General features: G+C 35.3%; 1 protein-coding gene across 15 annotated transcripts in view; it reads right to left on the bottom strand.

Moving 5' to 3' along the window:
• ADAM22 (ADAM metallopeptidase domain 22) overlaps positions 1-19,267 on the bottom strand; it is a 234,363-nt gene that overhangs the window by 24,225 nt on the left and 190,871 nt on the right. For 12 of the 15 annotated variants that reach the window (XM_063098592.1, XM_063098595.1, XM_063098594.1 and 9 more), the window contains exons 19-26: positions 16,997-17,047; positions 16,710-16,773; positions 14,957-15,062; positions 12,312-12,431; positions 8,880-9,048; positions 4,746-4,857; positions 2,468-2,558; positions 112-129 (exon numbers count right to left, since the gene is read on the bottom strand). In XM_063098592.1, coding sequence (XP_062954662.1) covers positions 112-129; positions 2,468-2,558; positions 4,746-4,857; positions 8,880-9,048; positions 12,312-12,431; positions 14,957-15,062; positions 16,710-16,773; positions 16,997-17,047 — 731 coding nt within the window. The remainder of the gene's footprint in view (positions 1-111; positions 130-2,467; positions 2,559-4,745; positions 4,858-8,879; positions 9,049-12,311; positions 12,432-14,956; positions 15,063-16,709; positions 16,774-16,996; positions 17,048-19,267) is intronic. The other 3 variants (XM_063098598.1, XM_063098604.1, XM_063098606.1) reach the window with 1 other exon arrangement.

The following is a 19,267-nucleotide window of genomic DNA, read 5'->3' as shown; positions in this document are numbered from 1 at the left end:
TGTAGCAAAAAAACAAAGTGAACTTAATTTATAACTATATGTATGAATTCCAATAATGCTAATAAGAGTTAAACCTTCTAGTTATATGTTCAGATTATTCTCATCACATACCTCTGTTCTCGATAGTTTCTTTTCATGTGCAAGAAGAGAGGGGGAGAAAACACAAGAATTAGTTACCTATGGAAGCACATTAAGAGGGAGCACTAAACATCAAAGCTCTAGCATTCACTGAAAGGACTTCACTAGAGGATTCTGAATTGCAGAATTCAAATAGGGAAGACACGCACACAAATTTCACCTCATCATTAGGAGATGTCACACCAAAGGGTTAGTGACAATATTGTCAAATAACCGTTCATTCTTAAGAGCATAAATAAGATGCAACAATTAAAGAATAACTGTTTTCTCAGTAGCAATTCTATTGCACTAAACATTCAGTAACATACTAAAGTGAATCCTATTTAAAATACAGGTTTTCAGACATATACGTTGATTTAAATTATGAAATTAATAAATCCAGTTACTTATATAATTTAACTGTATTTTCATTGAAATAAAACCATAACTCATCACTATTGGAATATAAACCCCAAACCATAGTGACTCCTAACAATTTCAAATAGGAGAACACAAATGCACACCAGACCGTTTTATTTCAATTATGCATAATGAAGAGTAAGTTAATTCACGGCTGCCATGAACCTCTTAAATTATTACTACTTACTCACTAAAGCTTCACACTGGAAATAATCTGTTTAGTCTCTTTTTCAATCTGACCATAAGCTAAAATAAACTTACATGAGTTTCAAAGTAAACCGATCGTAAACAAAATTCTGTTCAAAGGGATGTTGTAGTGCAATATCTGTGACTCTTTTCAAGAGTTAAATTATTAACTTTCTATCTTGGCAAAATTAAGTGTTAATATTTTGAAGATATGTTAGAAAGGTCAAGCAGTTGAATAGTTTGGGGCTCTTTCCTCTAAGATCAAGGATAATGCTTCCATATGGATTTAACTTGTAGCACCTTCTCTTGACAGTATTCCATCCACATTACAAGTATCATGTTGAATAATGGGCGCATGAGGGTACAAGTGTCAATTTTTTATTATTTTTCATTCCAGAAACTATCAGATGGGGGGAAGAGGAAGAAGCCTGATATGTTTCTATTCAACATGTTTTTACTTTTTATTCCCTCAGTCTGATTACCTGAGCCATACTGTACAGTTTCAAAGGAGTACAGATGGTCTCCAACTTACGATGGCTCGATTTAACAATGGTTTGACTTTACAATGGGTTTATCGTGATGCAACCCCCATAGTTAAGTCAAGGATTCTGTTCCTATTCCTGCTATTTTCCACCCCAAGGCTTGGAGAAGGGGTGGGAAGTTTAACTGGAAGGACTTATGAGAAAATGAATGCTCAGGTCCTAAATTTGGCTTTGAATTTCAAATAGGATATGTAAAACATCACATTCATGAGTTTAATTCCTATACTAAAATTTCTATGTTCTCGTTCTATTTTTAAACATATTTTTAATAATTTTAAACACTAAAACTTTAATCATTTATATTTAAATTATGTATGAAGAAGATACCGCAGTACGAACAAGATTTGTCTTTTTTCTTTAACCAATCTGCAAAGTGCAAATATTTGGAAATGAAGAAAAAAAAAACTGTAAAGCCTCAAAAGAATGTCACAAAAATAAGAAGTCATAGATAGAAAGAAGTAGTTTTAATTCTAATCATTAAAAAAAAAAGATACAAGGAGTGTTATAAGCAATTAGTGTCATAAGCAGCAATAAGAGTAGGTTGTTTAAGTTTCATATTTGCTGAAAGGTAAGTTTTTCCAAGATCGTAAAAATGAAATATCCCCTTGTATCAGTAGGTGGCAGAAAATCACACACTCTGGAGCTAACAATTTTCCTTTCTGTGTCACGTGACTAAATGAAGCCACTGAGCTGCTTCAAAACGCCCATGCCTGTGACGGTAGCTACTACACAAGGAGGTTTTGCCCTTAGCGCGATGCCCAGCCACAGAAAACACGCAGTAACAGATATGCTGCTACAGTTCCTGTTAGATTACTATTATTGTTGGTGTTATTACAGCACTAAGCTCTCTAATTCACTGTGCTGCCCAGATTTGGGGGTATGGAAAAGAAGCTCTGTCACTAAAGAGGAAATCAACACAGCCTTTGTATAAGACACTTTTTAGACTGATTTTAATTCACTTCAATGATGTTTAAACAATATTCAGTACTTTTAGAACAGAAGAGAGTTGTCTCAAAATCTAAAATATTAAAAATTATTCTTACTTCTAACTGTGCCCAAAATAATCATTAATTGACTGTTGAGCCAGACTAATTTTCATTGTAAGCATATTTATCCAATGACACAAAACTTTCATGTTTTCATTTAATCAAAATGCTTAAAAACAGTTTTTTGATATAACAATACTGAGACATTTCACTTACTTATAACCCCACGCAGTTATTCCTAATATAAGGGCCAGCACTAAAATGGTGCCAGCGATTATGCCTATTATGATATTGGTGCCAGCAACACCTGGGAGGGAAAAAAAAAAAGAAATAAGGTAGATCAGTGACACAAAATTCTTTCAGCAACTTTATTCTCCAGATGTGTAATCATCACACTATTATTTGTTTTTAAAATGGATCTTCTTTAAAGGAAAGAAAAGTCAACCATAATTCAGCAATCCATGTTAACTACTTTTAAAATAATTTTTTGTGTATGTTCCTTTTTAATTCTTATTCAAGTGTGTTTTGTACAGTTGTACTTGCCATGTGCTTTTCTGGAAAATATGATGTCACTGAACTAAAAGCAGGAAGAGTACTGATACAACAAAACAAGGTGGGATGATATTGGCACGGCATCCTTTAGGGAAGAACTTTTAGAAAACCTGTGTTCCTTTTGACCCTTACCTCTTTCTCGGAAACTCTGGAAATTTATTTATTTCTTACTTCACTCCACTTTGACAACTACTGCTCTCAGTTGTGTGTGTGATATTTTGTCTCTTAAAGTGAATATAAGCTTAAAGGAGAAAACATGCCTATAGGTTTATATAACCAGTGCTCAGGTGGTATAAATGATAAAAGCACTAGGCTTGCAGTTCCCAGTCTGGGCAAGGACGGCTCTGGCATTCTTCAGAAAGAAAACCCAAAGGAAAAAGTAGTCTGGTGAGCTAGAGATGGGTGCTGGTGAAGCATGAGAAAGAGGTGGCACCAGACTGGCAGAGGGACAGGGCAAGGCCAATGCTCAGGGCTCAGGAGTGGCACCGTTGCATTAGCATCCATTGTCAAGTAGGCTGTGGTGTAAGCCTTAAGGGGATCATGGAAGTGAGAGTGGCCCAGGGAGTCCAAGCCTTGGTCAATCAGCTCAAGTGAGGGCCCAGGAGCAGAAAAGGCTGATCTGAGGCCAGGCTCTGACACCAGGAAGTCTGTTTTGCTGATGATGATTTATACCACATGTTTAATGGCAGGGCTTTCATCCAGAGCAGTTCAGATCTCTCCTTGTCTGCTCCACTCCTGAGGCATCTTTGTAGACATCAAAGGTCAGTAATCGAGGGCAGCAGGAAAAGATTCTGGGAGCCCTCGTGTTAGACAGCAGGGCCAGGGAATCTAAACAAACTGGTGGACTCCAACCTGCCCAGGTCCTCTGTGGGATGGGTGAATGCAAATGCCAGAGGATCCCCCCAGGTCATTGAGATTCTCTTACTCCAAGACCAAGCATGTCTGTCCTCCCTTCCTGTTCTTTCAGGGGTTCAACAGGGATCAGTAAATTTAGATGCTAGTCTTGATTATATTTAAGTAATGGTACGACATTTGGCAAGCCACTTAAATCCATGTTCCTAAATATCCTCACCTCTGCATCAACTGATGGAACAAACTCCACACTACCATTGCTAAGACTGAGGACTCCAAAATCTTAATCAACTTATTAAAGTCATTTTAGCTAAGATTTTTAACCTGTCTGGATGATTAGAATGAACATATTCCATTTTCTCATCCCTTTAGAGGTGAATGGACTTCAGGATTTGAGCATTATTTCATGCAAAAACAAAAAACAAAAAAAACTCCTCAATAATGAAATGATAAAATAGTTTAAAAGAGGACATTTGCCTCCAAGATATGGGTTCTTTCAACAATCTGCATTCAATTTCTACTTCTCCCCTTGGGTCAACCTGGCTTTTAGAACTAACCTGTTGTTTCTTACCCATGTCCTTAAACCCCTTCTAGGTTCCTTGGCCATGATTACTACTTCTAGTTCAGCCTACAGAACTGGGGTTGAAATATCGATAGGATTCTACTATAAAGAATATTAAAATAAAGTATTTAAAAATAAATCATCAAATTGTTTCCTTTTCTTATTTAGTCCCAAAATATAAAATTCTCCTTTCAAATTGTTAAGAATTATGACTACTTTCTTCATTTAAAACAAAAGCTAGGATTTGTTGATGGCCTTAGGCACAAAACTTGGAAAATCTTAGTATGAAGTAGGACAAGATAAGGCTAAATCAGTAGATTAAGTTATATGCAATATTACATATTACAATTTAATGGAAATGATCAGTTTCACAAGATGGGACCCAGTTGTACATTATAATTCATTATCATGCGACTATAACGTATTTTTGAGTTATCATAAAAATAATTCAAATAAAAATGTCCAAGGGGCCATGTTCTCTTTCCTTGTATATAAAGACTATGTAATGATACCAAATTAAGTACCTACCATTGCCAGCCAGAGTGATTCCAGTCTTTGCATCATCGTAAGGGAAGTAAGTGTTGCAGTCTGCACCTATCCAGTGCCTGTTGCACACACACTTTAGCTCATTACTGCAAACCTAAAATCCAAAATCAAGCTGGAGTAAACATCAACTCTCTGGTATACAAGGGTGAAAAATAAACATTAAATTCTAATTATTATATGCTTAGAATCTGATAATACTAAAAAATTATAGATACTTTCTTCCTAATATTAATTATTTCTCTCTATTACCTAAAAAAAATTTGTTTCTAGAGACCAACCTTTGACCCCAAGGGAACAATGAATTTTAATAGAGGAATTAATTTATTTCTAAAAAAAAATCAACACCAAAGTTAAGGGTTCATATCCCCGCACTGGCCACCCACAAAATAAATGAATGAATGAATAAATAAATAAATAAATAAATATCAATGAAATTATTTTTTGGCTTTCATTAACATTTTGTGAGAGAGATTTAGGAAACTAAGTGGAAATATAATCACCTGTCAATTGTCCAATACAAAAGTTTTTTTTTTCCTTCTAAAGAAAGGGTCTTTATATCAAAATATTATTAATTTTTTAGCAAACAATGAGATAAAGAAATGTCTGACAAAGAAGTGGGCAAGCCTGATGTTTTGCAGTAGTCTGAGAAAGAAAGTGTCACAAGGCTACAACCCTGACATCTCAACCCAAGCCACCAAATCTAGCTACCTCAAGGTCATGGGAACTAAGAACTCCCATAAATAAAGCATAGAAAAAAAATTCACGTGAAAACGACACCAAATTTTTTCGAAGTATAGGAAAATACTCTTTTTTCATTTATCCATCCAGGAAACAGAATTGACACCTAGATCTTGTAATTCAAAACAACTTTGAACAGAGTGGGAAACAGGTTTAAGCTAGGTTTAAGACCAGTGAAGTGCCCACCGAGGGATCTGAGGCATGAATTGAGGAACCAGACCCCCCAACACACACACAACCAGGCACACTGCCAGCAACTCTGGGCCCGCCTGGGGCCCTGAGGTCTGGAGCCCGGGACTGGACCCCCTCCTACAACCAGGCACACCACCAATGCTAAGGAGCATGCCAAAAACATCACCTCCATGTGGGTGGCCCACCACAGTCACCACAATAACCACAGCCGCTGCAAAAGCAGCTAGATGCCACAACCACCACGCAGATTGTCTGCCAGCCACTGGAGTACATTGGCACAAGGAGAGTCACCAGCAAAGACCAAAGAAAGGAAGAGGATGTTTCTCTCCACAAAGCCCATTCCAGAGTGACAGAAGAAGCATCTGCTCTATGATATTATTAGGGGACCTGAACACACCTCTCAGCATTAAACAGATCATCTAGGCAACTAATCAACAGAGTAACTATTACTCTTTCAGAAGGAGAGAAGAAATCTAGGGTAATTAGAGGGGGGAGGGAAAGGGGGATAAAGAGAAACTGGACAGGGGGCATAAAGAATAAGTATGACTTGTAACAATATATATGCTAGTAATATTGATTTGGTCAGCATATCTCAATGTTGAACCCCCAAGATATGTGTAATCAATTATGATTCAATAAAATTTTTTTTAAAAAAAAAGATCGATGAAGTTTCTCCTGAAGCAGGTTTTTGACTACAGGGGTTTCTTTCTTATTTGATCTAATTTTCCAGAATACAATACACATCTACATCTAAATGTAACTATAAAATAGCCAATTAGGAATTACAGATTAAGAAATATGCAAAAAGAAAAAGGGTTAGGTTTAAAGTCAAAAGGTTTAGATTTTAGTTAACATTTCACTACCATCTTATTAAGGGACCTTAACAGGCACCTACCTTCTCTCAGTTTCCATATCATATAATAGTACCAATGATACAGTGTACAGTGATCATAATAAATAGCATAGCTAATGTTTACTGAATACTGTCTTAGGCATTGTTTTAACTGCTTTACAAGTACTAACTCATTTATTCTTCACAACAATCCTATAAAGTAGGCACTATTATTATCCCATTTTACAAAGGAAAAAATTGAGTCCACAGAAAAACTAAATAATTGGCCCAATGTCACCCAGTCAGTAAGAAGCAGAGCTGGGATTCAAACCTAGACCATCTGATTGCAAGCTCACACTCTTAACTACAAGATGTATAGTACTTAAAGAGTATTTACTGTATTTCTCATTCTAATTTTTTGCCATATAGACAGCATTTACTGTAAGTTAAAATTATATAGAATATAAGACCTCTGTATAATGCATAATTATTATAAATTATTTGGATGCTATTTGCCATCTGATTTACTTGTATCTATCACTCTTTACTAATTTATTAGACAAATGGTTATTGAACATAGTTACATTTGGTCTGTGTTTTGTATTCAGAATTTTAAGATGAATAAGATATGGTTATTCACTAGCATAAATAATCAAGAAGTAATTTCACTGTTCTTTTCCTCTGTCCCCCCGCCAAAAAAGTATTTCCCCTTAATTTCCTCTTAATGATTAAGGAAAGAAGACTTAGTAGACCCATGATATAGTAGCAGAACTACTCGCTAGATGTCTTTTTTATTCCTATGTATCATAAAAAATTCTTATCTTTTGGCAAGGAATAACAGTTAGTTACTACCCTAAGTAAATTCTTGGCATATCCCTCAGGGATACACATGGAATGAACAGTAATTGAAGGCTTATAATTACCAAACAGGGACTTTCTTTTTTTTTTTTTTTGGCAGGTAGTTGGTATGGGGATCCAAACTCTTGACCGTGCTGTTATCAGCACCACACTACTGATGAGTAAGACAACCAGCCAGCCCTCAAAGAGGGATCCTTTACCTCAACTAGATAATACAACAGGTTCAAGCAAAGAATCTGGAATGAGGGTAAAAAGAAAATCATAGCATATGCTAAAAAAAAAAGAACCCAACATTTTTTTTGCTAGTACAGGATTTTCTAACTGAAAATGACAAAGCTGTTATCACTAATAGAGGATGAATATTTAACCTATAAACTTAACTACACAGGACCTATATCATATAACTGATAGACTTAAAAGTCTTTCAAATACCATTCTTTCTATTCACCTGTAAAAACATTTCCCTAAATTATTCTGTTTTTATTTCTAGGATTTATCCTCACCTGGTACACACTGGTGGGGTTACAGCAGTTATTTATGGTCTGTTTTGATTGGCCAATGTGCAGACCATACCAATTGCTAAATATTGTGACCATCATCCCTACTTTTTACCCCCTTTTTTTTATCCCATTGTAGTTGGTTAAAATTTGTCTTGTAGTTCACTCCTAGAAAATTGTCATTATATTATACGAGATCACATTAACATAAGAAAAGAAGATAAAAGAATATGGTTAGGAAGATTATCCTTTGTCTTATTCTCAAGCTTTCTCAGATTACATAACTGAAATATTGAAATAGCTATCAAATTATTATTCATATATCAAGTAGATATATGGATAATCCTGTTTTCCATAATTAAGGAAATAAGCAGCTTAGGGTCATGTAGAGTACACATAAAGCAAATGTACTTCACAGGGCCTGGTTTTCCAAAACCTTACAGTTTCAGATATTGACCCTGCAAAGAACAGGAAATTTTACCCAGGCTATATAGTCTCTGTTGTAAAATAAAGAATTGTAACAGCAAGGTTGCTGGCTCAAAGACAGACAGGTTACTGATTGATATGTAAAGATACTGGGAAGCTGCTGTAGGGAAAAGGAATGTTTTACTAAGATCAAGGTTTTGTTAGTGGACTGACTTAATTGCATGTTACCAGCTTCTATTGTTAAACTTGTTAAAACTGTACTTAGCAAAAACCCCACCTATGTTCTCTTCCTGTAACTTCCTGGTCTGGAGAATAAATGCAGGAAGAGAACCCCAATTCGTGGTTAATTTCCCAAATGGAAGGAATGCCTCAATCTTGAGGGTTCTGGGAGATAAACCCCTTTTTGAGGCTTCTCACTAATCAGAAGAGATGGCTTTGAGTAATCTTTGGTGGCTCTGTCACCCAGGAGAAAAGGGGTGACAAATCTGTGGGTGGCAAAGCAACAGGGTCATATCTATTTCTGTGATATAAAAGAAATAAATAGTTCCCCATGGTGAAGTACTGAATACTCACTCCATTTCCTGAGCAAACACTGCCCTCTTTACTGCTTAAGCAGGTACTGAAGTTGAAGGAAGCCACAGGAAGACACCTGTGTTCTAAGCACATCATTTGAGGACCACAAGGTGTCCCATCTTCCACATAGCCAAGATCTACATCTTCTTCAAGCTTAACATGCCCACCACTAAAAATAAATTGGGAGAAAGAAAATGGGATTCCATTAATTTATATTCATCTTGAGAACATGCTGAACAACCAAAAAGTGAATAACAGCACTTTATTTTCTATCTATTATTTCATAAAAACCAGTAGCATAAGCATGTTCAACCTCTAAATGGAGAAAGCAGTTGAATCTTTGGATCTAATTCTTTTTGGAGAAATTAATATCGTGCACGTGATGGTTAATTCTAGGCGTCAACTTGATTAAAGAATAACAGAGAATCCCTCAATATGGGCAGACACTATCCAATCCTCTGGGGGCCCAGAGAGGACAAAAACAGAAGATAAGGTAAATCTCTCTTTCTATCCCCTGGAGCTGTGATACACTCTGCTCTCTTGCCTGTGGATATCAGAATTTGAGACTCAGCTTTTGGGTTACAGGACTTAACACCAACGGCACCATCAGCTTCCCTGGTTCTGAGGTTTCCAGACTTGGACTTAGCCACACTACCAGCATCTGGTTCGCAGGCGACCTATTGTGGGACTCCTCGGCCTTCACAATCGCGTGAGCCAATTCCCCTAATCAATCCCCTCTCATAGGTTTATATATACATTCTGTTGGTTCTGTCTCTCTGGAGAGCCCTGACTAATACAGTGTGGGATTTAAACATTGTTTTAACAAGGGCCTGAACTGAAACACTTTTATCATTTTGCCTCCATGTCAAGCTAGCCATTATTACTAGTATTTGATTTGATAAGTAGGTTCCAAGATTTCAATCGTGTTTCAAACAAGGATGAGAATTGGGTTGGGTTTACATTTCCCAAAATGATGGCATATGTACAAATTATATTTGAGAATCATTAAGCTAGTGTACCTTCACTATTCAATGTAGCAAGCCCACATACTATGCAGAAATTTTAAAAAAAGGATAATAATTGAAAATATATAGTCATAATCAATGTATTCATATGGTACCATGTTAATACTGGTTTAAAAATCCTCATTCTTTTTGTTTGTTTATATTTTTATTTTTATAAAAATTATACATGCACACAAAGCGTCAAATAGATGAATTGGTTTGTTAAGTGCAATAAAGCCGTCCCCTGCCCCTACTCTTCCATATATCCCTCTTGGGAGAAAACCACTTTCTATTCTTAATTGATACTTTTGTTATTTACATACATTATCTTCAAATAATGAGTTTGCATTACTATTTTTTATTTTTCAATTTTAGATGATATCAATTTACTTCCTTTTATGAAATTTGAGAGTTTAGCTCTTTTCCCTCCCTCCCTCACCACATACACAATTTTCCCTTTCCCCTATCCTCCCATCATAAATTTTGTTTAATTAATAGTTAAATCAATAACAAATATGTGCATTATTTTAACTATGTCAGGGCTGCTCAGTTGAGGGACAACAGTGTGCCAGGATTAAACCCTTTCTTTTCCTGTACAACTTTTTGTTTTCCCTCAGACTATGAAGTCTCTAATCTGTTGTTTCTGTGCCTACTTTTCTAAGAATTTACATTAATTCAAATGTAACCCAATCTCTCTGCTAGCTGTCAAAATCTCCACTAAAGATGTGTCTGAACATCAATTCATCTTCCTGTAGAAATCTCTCCTGGAGTTTCTGACCTGCTCCTATCCATTCTGGTTGTCTCCAGGTACCTGGCATACATTGAACTGTAAATCTTGGCTTTCTCCTCACTATGAATTTAAGGATTGTCCTGTCTCTCTCCTGGGGGATATCGGTATTCCTTGCCTTTCTTTTTCTTGGTTTACTCCTTCATTGTGGTGGAGTGCAATTTCTAGCAGTTTTCTGACAAAGGGCGTAGAAGGGTAAATTTTGGGAAAACTTGCATATCTAAAAATGTCTTTATTTTCCACCTTTCCACTTGATTGACATTTTGCCCGCATATAAAATTCTGGTTTGGAAATAATTTTCTCCATTGTCTTTTGATTCCTAGGGCTCCTGTAGATAAGTCCAAAGCCATTCTAATTCCTAAGCCTTTGCTTTTTCCTCCTTTCTGAAAACTTTTGGGATTCTTTTCTTTGTCCTAAGGTTCTAAAGTTTCATAATGATATATTTAGATGTGCCTCTAATTTCACTCATTGTACCCAGCACTAGATGAGACTGTTAATATGGAAACTCAAGTACTTCTAGACAATACTCAAGTTATTCATTAATGATTTCCTCCTTGCTATTTCCTCTGTTCTTTATTATATCTATTCTAATCTGATGTTTTTCTCTATGTTCTATTTCTTTGTCTTTTCTGTCCTACTTTCTGGGAGATAATTTCAACTACTGAGTTTCATTTCTGTCATCATAGTTTTAATTTCCATCAGCATACTTTTCTTTTCTGAATGTTCCTTTTTTTTTAATAGCACCCTATCTTCTTTTTTCATGATAGTAGTTTTATTTTTACCACCTCGTTGGTTGTTTCTGTCTTTTTTTTTTTTTTCATGTTAGAGACTTTTTTCACATGACTTGTATCTGGAAATTCTAGGGCTTTCAGATTGAACATCATTGAGGCTAAACCACTTCCACACAACCCTGTTATCAATATTGCTTACTGTCCTCCAGCTTGGAAACCTTCTCTTTAAATCTTCCACAGAAGAGTGGGTAATTCCCGGTTCAGTTGAGTTGGCGACAGAAGCTATATATCCAACTTCTTCAAAAGACTTTCACCTATTTTCTTTATTTGAGCCCCTCCCTCCAACTCCTTTTCTCCTTCTTCCACAAATAGATGATGCTGCCAATTTCTGAGCCTTTTGGGAAGTGACCATATATCTTGGATTTTGGCTCCCAGTTTTCCCCATCACTGACATAGGAATTCAGCTTTTTTGCTTAACGCCATGTGCCAGACATCCATTTGGTTTTCACATTCCAAAATTTTGTTGCTCCTGTTTTCTCTCCCTCTCAGTGCCTCCCTGTGGATATATGAACTCTAAAAAAAGAGCTATTTAGTGACTTTTTAGATGCATATATTCAATCCACTGATTTTACCCACAAGTCCCCATTCATTTTCCTAAATAAGAATGAAATAAATGAGAACTAAACATTGCAAAATTTTACTGACCAACTAAACACAGCTCTAGCAACCATAAAATATTCCACATTCAACAAATTCTTAACTTTTTATTTCTTTTCTGTCAGTATCTACTCAATCACCTCTATGAACTAGATTCTATTTTGGCTTACTGAACTGAAAACAGAAGTAGTCCTAAGCTGCATTCCTGGGACGTCAAATGACTAATGCTCTCACAAAATGGTAAGATAATTACCTGCAGTTTAATGTTCTTCCCTGCTGCACAACTAAAGTAGATGTGATTTCACCATCGAGTTCTCCAAGCCTTGGGATATTACCAACACTGGTACACAAAAGGTAACCACAAAGCACATCCCTGTGTTAAAAAGAGTACCAATTATTTACTTTACTTCTTTTCCCAAAGATATAGCAAGCCATGTACAGTTAGAATGATAATCTCTCATTTTAGCATTTGATTTTCATCACCATATTATTTACTCTTATGCCAAGCAAAATAAAATAAGGCCAAATTAGTTTTTCTCCTGCTCTAAAAAGTGCCTCTCTGAAACTCTTATTGGTGTACCAAAATTCCAACTGTTTTCTAGCTTTTCTTTTACTATCCATTAGTTCAAGTATTTAACTAAAGATTATTACCCATCAAATAGAATTCTTTTATATCAGAATCTCTTTCCCCATAACACATCATTGGATATACTAAACTATTTTTTAATATTTGATATTATTTATTCTATCAATATTTATTAAATATTTATTTAATATTTGACCTTTCGATGGTATTCTTTTGGAATATAGAGGTTTCTTCAACCTGTCATCTTAGAATTACAGAAGAGAATATATATTGTGCATATTTTAGATTTCCAACCAAAAAAACTCATCACCCCTTTTTTAATATATTTCACTACTTCTCCAACTATCACATATGGTTCTAATTTAACTTATAAAATTTTTCATAGGTGTTAAATATCATCTTACGTATTCTTCATGTATAACACATTTTAATTATTAATAGAGTTAATGATAAACATATATTTTAATAAATATCTTGTGAAGACCGATTAATAGACCAGCAAAATTATATATGGAAATATCAGACTTTATCAGATGTAGAAAAGAGAAAAATTGAGACCTGTATCTATCACTAACATAGAAAATAATATGTATTAATTCAATCTTTTAAATAATTCTTAAATTATATCATCATTTTACTGTATTATAAGCAAAAATGATTTCTCAATACAGAAGATATATTCATTCAAAATTTTTTGAGTGTCATTTATGTTTATAAACCTTACTAAGTAATTTAAAATATATAAAAAAAATTAAACATAATCTTTATCCTCAAGGAAATCATACTCTGGATGAGAAGAGAAATCACATACATAAACAACATAAAATATAGAGTTGGAGGCAAGGGCTGTAAGAGTAGTTAGTACAAAGGGCTGAGGGAGTTCAGAGGAGAAGAGGAAGGTGATTTATTTCCAGAATAAATCCAGAAATAATTTACAGAGAAAATGTTTTCCAAGCCGGGCCTTGAAGGATGGAAAGATTTCTGACTGCTGATGGTGTAAGTATAAAGGATGCTTCCAGAGGAATGAAGAGCACAAACACAGGCAAAAAGGTGGGACAGTGTAATTCACATGTTAGCAATGGTAAGGTTTGCTAGATTTTAGAAGAATAGAGAAGGAAAAACAAAAAATGCAAGTTGTGGCAAATTGTGGAAGAGGTATAATGCCAAGCTAAGGTTCCATTTTATTTGTTAAACAAGACCATACGACATTCAGCAAAGTGGTTAAGACAGAGTTCTGAAATCAGACAGCCTGAATTCTAATTCTCCTTCTATTACCTCCTAGATACATGACCTTGGGAAAATTAATTAAATGTGCTTCAGTTTCTTCCTCCATAAAACGGGAGGACTGCCATAAAGATTAAATGGCATAGCTTATATAAAATGTGATGAGTGTTTAGCATATAGTGTGCACTCAGTAAATGTAGGGTACTATTTTTGCTAGTAATTAGCTATGTGGAACCAGTGAAATTTGAACAAAGAATTGACATGGGCAAAAAGATTGAGATTGTTCTGATTACCATCTAATTAGCATGTTCAAGACTTCTGGCACAGAAAACAGTCAAGTGAATTTTGTAACAGGTGAAAAGTTAATATAGATCTTAGTTGGAGTAATGGCAATCGGAATGGAAATGAAGAGATTGCATTAAAGACAAATGGTGGAGAGGTCAAAGGGAAGAATGGACATGATTTGATGTTTGGACAATGTGCAGAGGGGAGGTAGAGTCCAGGGTCACTGTGAGATTTCTAAACAGAAGGACAATGAGATATGGAGACCTTTAGCAAAAACAGGGGTGGTTTAGAAAAGTCAGAGCTGGTTAATTCAATTCAACGGCATGGAGTACGTATTCTGGTAGCTTTTATTTTTGTTGCTTTTGAGATGCTGGTAGGTGTCTTCTAGGTGAGAAAGTCCTAAGGTAGCTGCAAGTGTGACCTGGGCCTTAGGAGAGAGGTCAGGGTACATGTCAAGATTTGGGAGGCCTCTACATAGGTGATGCTGGAACCCTGGGCAGAGATGTGAGTAGGCAAGAGGATGCTTTGTGGGATGCAGAAAATAGGAAGGTCCTGGTCACTCAAAAATTTAGGCTTGAGGGGCTGGCCGTTAGCTCAGCTGGTTAGAGCATGGTGCTGATAACATCAAGGTCCAGGGTTTGATCCCTGTACTAGCCAGCCACCAAGTAATGATGATGATGATGATGATGATGATGATGATGATGATGATGATGATGACAATAATAATAATAATAATACTGATAATAATAATTATGCTTGTAACTGACTAAGGAATGAGTTCTGGACTAACTTCTCCACCTCACCGTTTGTTGCACTGTATCCATGTGTCTTTGTCTTTTCCACAGTTCCCTTTCTCAGTCCCTTCAATATTCAGTTTCTCATAGCAGTATTTGTCTGATGCCATCACCTCTGAAGCAGAACAGAATTTTCTATCAGTGGGAGGGGTAACATGTGAGCTTTTCAAAATGTTTTCAGTAAAGGAAAATTGCAATTTAAGGACTCCTTCAGTACAGTGTTATCAGTTCCAAAATTTGCACCCATGGTTCACAAGAGTTTTCCTGTATCATAGACATGTATGACTCAGGCACATTTTTCATGACTGATCATTTGAAATTTGAAAAACAAATATATTAAGGTCTCTGAGGGGATTCAGGCTATAAGCTGCAAGAACAACACTCCTCAATATTTGGCTAATAATTAGGGGAAGATGCTACCAAATTATTCCTGAATAAATACTCCATTCCTTAATCTCAGTGCCAAATACAATGAATGAATTTCTCACTCAGCAAATATTACTAGTTCTAAAGACAATTTTATTAAAGTAGAAAGGCACTACAATTAGATTCAAGAAACAACGTTACAATTTCTACCTTGCTTACTAATTCTTAACGGCTATCAAAATTTTGTTTTGCTTGTAGACAAGCTTGAATTCATGCTAAATCTGTCATGTTTTTATCTTTTCTGAAGCCAGGGTTGGTTGATAAGAGTTATTTAAGAGGAAAAAATGACTTTTGCAAAGTAATCAAAAGAAGACTGTTGGTATATACTTAGAAAAACACACACACACACACACACACACAAAACAACTAATTATGTTGTTAGTTTCTTTTCCTACTTCTTGCTATCAGCTACTATTTTTGCTCAAGTGGAAGAAACAAAAAATATCTCTTTGTTCAGAATACAAACCTTCATGACTACATTTTCCCCCCATTGGAATGTTTCTAGTTGCTCAAAGGGAGTATTTACTTCTCCTCCCAAAAGGATTGTAGCTACTACCCATGACAACTAAGGATTATCATAATTTTTACAGTTTTCCTAGTACAAACTATTTTTTGAAAGAATTTAAAACAAAAACTCCTTCCAAAAATTTGGGCCAGTAATACTTCTAAAAAACATACACACTCACACATATATGTGTATGTGTATATATATATCATAACATTTAAATGTAAATTTAAATAGAGTATAATATAAATAATATGATTTAAATATAAATGTTCTATACTTTCCTCTGAAAATCAACAAACTTTGAAGAGAATAGCATTAAAATTTCTTTCTGATACATGACAGCTACCTCAGCAGGTCACCTGTATCACCTATAACTAGGAAAGCCAGCTAGAGGTTAAGAAAGTGGTTGAAGAGGAAAAAGCAATTCTAGCTAAAATGCTAGAGTTCAAAGTCAAAGATGTCCATCCAGGGTCTGTGTCAATCCCATATGGTTAGACAAGTTTTGCTTAAGGAGACTATAAGTGGAGCTGAAATCCAGGTTTGCTCTATTCTATGAGTGGCTCACCTTGGCAAGGGCTTCATCTACCTGAAAGCAAAGGTACCATGTGTCCTGTCCACAGGAACTGCCAACTAGCCAAGATGTGTGAGGCTATGTCTTCTCAAATGCCTTTCTCTAATTTCCAGAAAAGTGTCCATGCTGAGATCTGCAGTAGCTTTGAGAATTGCCCCAGTTATCAAGTGGTCAAAATTTACTTTCGGCCCACACATCCTTAAGATGTCTGCCTGATATCATACTTTAAAAATGATCAAACCACACTATTTACTTACTTTGCCCCCAGATGTATTTGCATTGTCTATCCCTGGTTTTACATCTTCCTCCAAAGCAAATTCCCTAAAATGGAAAAGCAAATACCCATTAGCGATGCAATGACTGCTTAAGTCAGACAACTGAAAAAGAAAATATGACTAGAAAAATAGTAGGTGAGTATTATAAAGGCCTTTTACCTTCAGAATTGATTATGAAACAATTAACTTGATCTTCCTAGTTTGATAAAACTTCAGTATTCCTTTCATGCTGGTATACATAAAAATTTAGGTAAAATGCAGTGACCTACCTGAACACCATCACATGAATATCCATCCATTTTATGAACATTAGGGGCACACTAGGAAAAAAGAACACACTATGAACCAAATGCAGAGCGAAATGTCAGGCTGAGCTAATCCCTCTAATGTTTTCATTTTAAAAATCACATCTGATAATACAAATCATCTGAAAATAAAAACAAAGATCAAGAGAAAATATAATTGGTGTACTTTCCCCTTAAAACATGAATCTACGACAAGCAAAAACAGTTTGTTAAACAGCAATAGACTCAGCTAAAAGCATCTTGCTTCATACAGAAACACTACTCTTCAGAGCAAGAAAAAGCAGGGCATAAAACAAAAGCAAGAAGTATGCCCAAACAGACCGAGCAATAACTACAGATTCCTCTCTCTTGCCGTGAGAAGCAATCCAGTCCTTACACTTAAAATAATCACTCTCAAGCAGAAGTCTACTTGGAGAATGTTTAGGAAAGAACATGCTTTATAACACAATTTGTTTCTCTCACAGCCACTGTAGAAAATTACAAAGCATTCTTGTGTGGATATAAACAGACAGTAATTTTAAAATTTATTATACATGTCCTCTATCATTATAGTAATTATATAGTCATTTGAGAAAAAGTTGGGAAATATGAAAAAGTAGAAAAAAGTGAAAGACATAAGTCACTTATATTCCCACCATCCAAAGGCAGCTATTTTTTATATTTTGGTACATTTTTCTCTTCACCTTTTTCTATAAAAATTGACATTTTTAAATGAGGTATGATCAAATTATAGATAATATTTTATATTATGCTTCTTCCTTTTACTTTCATCATATAAATTTCTTCATGTCATAATTAACTTTTTTGTGGGTACCTTTTTAATGGCCGTAACACATTGCATTCAGCCAGCAATGTATTATAACTATTACTTACAGTTATCTCCAATTAATTTATGCTGTTACATCTAATGCAACAAGAGCATCTTTGTACATACATCATTTTTGGATTTAGAAGTATTTTAAAATAACTGCTTGTTTATAATCACATTCCAAAGAAGTTGCTCTAATACAATTTATATTTAGGTAATCATTCACTCAATCCTCCTTATCACCAGTGTTAGCTTAGAAAACATTGCCAATTAGATAGCAAGAAAGAAAAAAAACTTTTACATGAAAGATCTTTATTTAGTCTCTTAGGAGACTACCTTTAAAATAAAGCATTTTTAATGGTTAATGTAGGTATGCCACTTTTGAATTACTCTTTTCTGGAGATTAAAATATGTAGGCAGTCCTCACTTTGCACAGCTCTGGTACGCGTGAATTTCAGTTTCTACAGCTTTGCTGAGCCATACCAGTCCTCCAACAACACGGTTCCAATCGTAGCTACCACAGTATATCATCTGTGAGTAATTGCTTAAGGCACAAACTTTGCTACTAGCTCTTCGGTCAGCTTATCACTAGGCAAATAACAGCTGTCCATTATAATCAGTGACCCATCTTGTCATTTCTTTCAAAGTCTGTCAGCGACTGGTCACTGCCCATCTGTTTATTCAGTTCACACACAAACAGCAAAGTGTGTAGTTGTATTGCTTCTTTGTCTCCCAGTTACGCCATGTGACATTTTACAAAAATGGATAGCCAAAAGAGGGAACTGGCCAACAAAGATGAAAGTGGAGCAAAGTAATGAAAAGCAATACACCACAAGTGAAATCTGAATTGAATGTAAATGGAGTTATACAAAAAAACAGCTGACTGTGGGTATGTAGATAGTGTTGTTCAAGAGGCCCTAGATATGCAGCCAGAGGAACTCGGTGAAGGAGGCCTTACTGACATAAATGAATGGTGTGACTGTGACATAACAGGTGAAGATGTCCCAGAGGAAGTGACACCGGCAAGAAACTTCACATTCATATCTTCACATCTCTCAGAGGTATTTCATGACATGTTGAAAGCATGAAGGATAAAATGATGAAAGCTGATCCAAACTTAGAAAGGAGTATGAGAATTTGACAAGGCATAGAAAAAATGCTTGCTCTCTATCATAAGGTTTATGTAAGAAAAAGGCAAGCACAGTTCAAATGACTCCTAAGTTTTTTTAACAAATAAATAAAATTTTAATTCTCAATGTTTCTGTTTTAATTTACAGTGTACTAAATAAATATGTTTATTTTTTCATTTCCCTATGCATGTATAATAAACAGTAAGAGAGTTTCTAATAGTTTGACAGTATTTTTTAAAGATCACAGAACAACTGTAATATTTTCCATTAATTATTAAGACCATTTTGCATGGTTTC

The sequence above is a fragment of the Cynocephalus volans genome, chromosome 6, assembly GCF_027409185.1.
Source record: "Cynocephalus volans isolate mCynVol1 chromosome 6, mCynVol1.pri, whole genome shotgun sequence".
In the NCBI taxonomy this organism is placed as follows: domain Eukaryota; kingdom Metazoa; phylum Chordata; class Mammalia; order Dermoptera; family Cynocephalidae; genus Cynocephalus; species Cynocephalus volans.
This window is presented reverse-complemented; position numbering and strand designations above follow the sequence as displayed.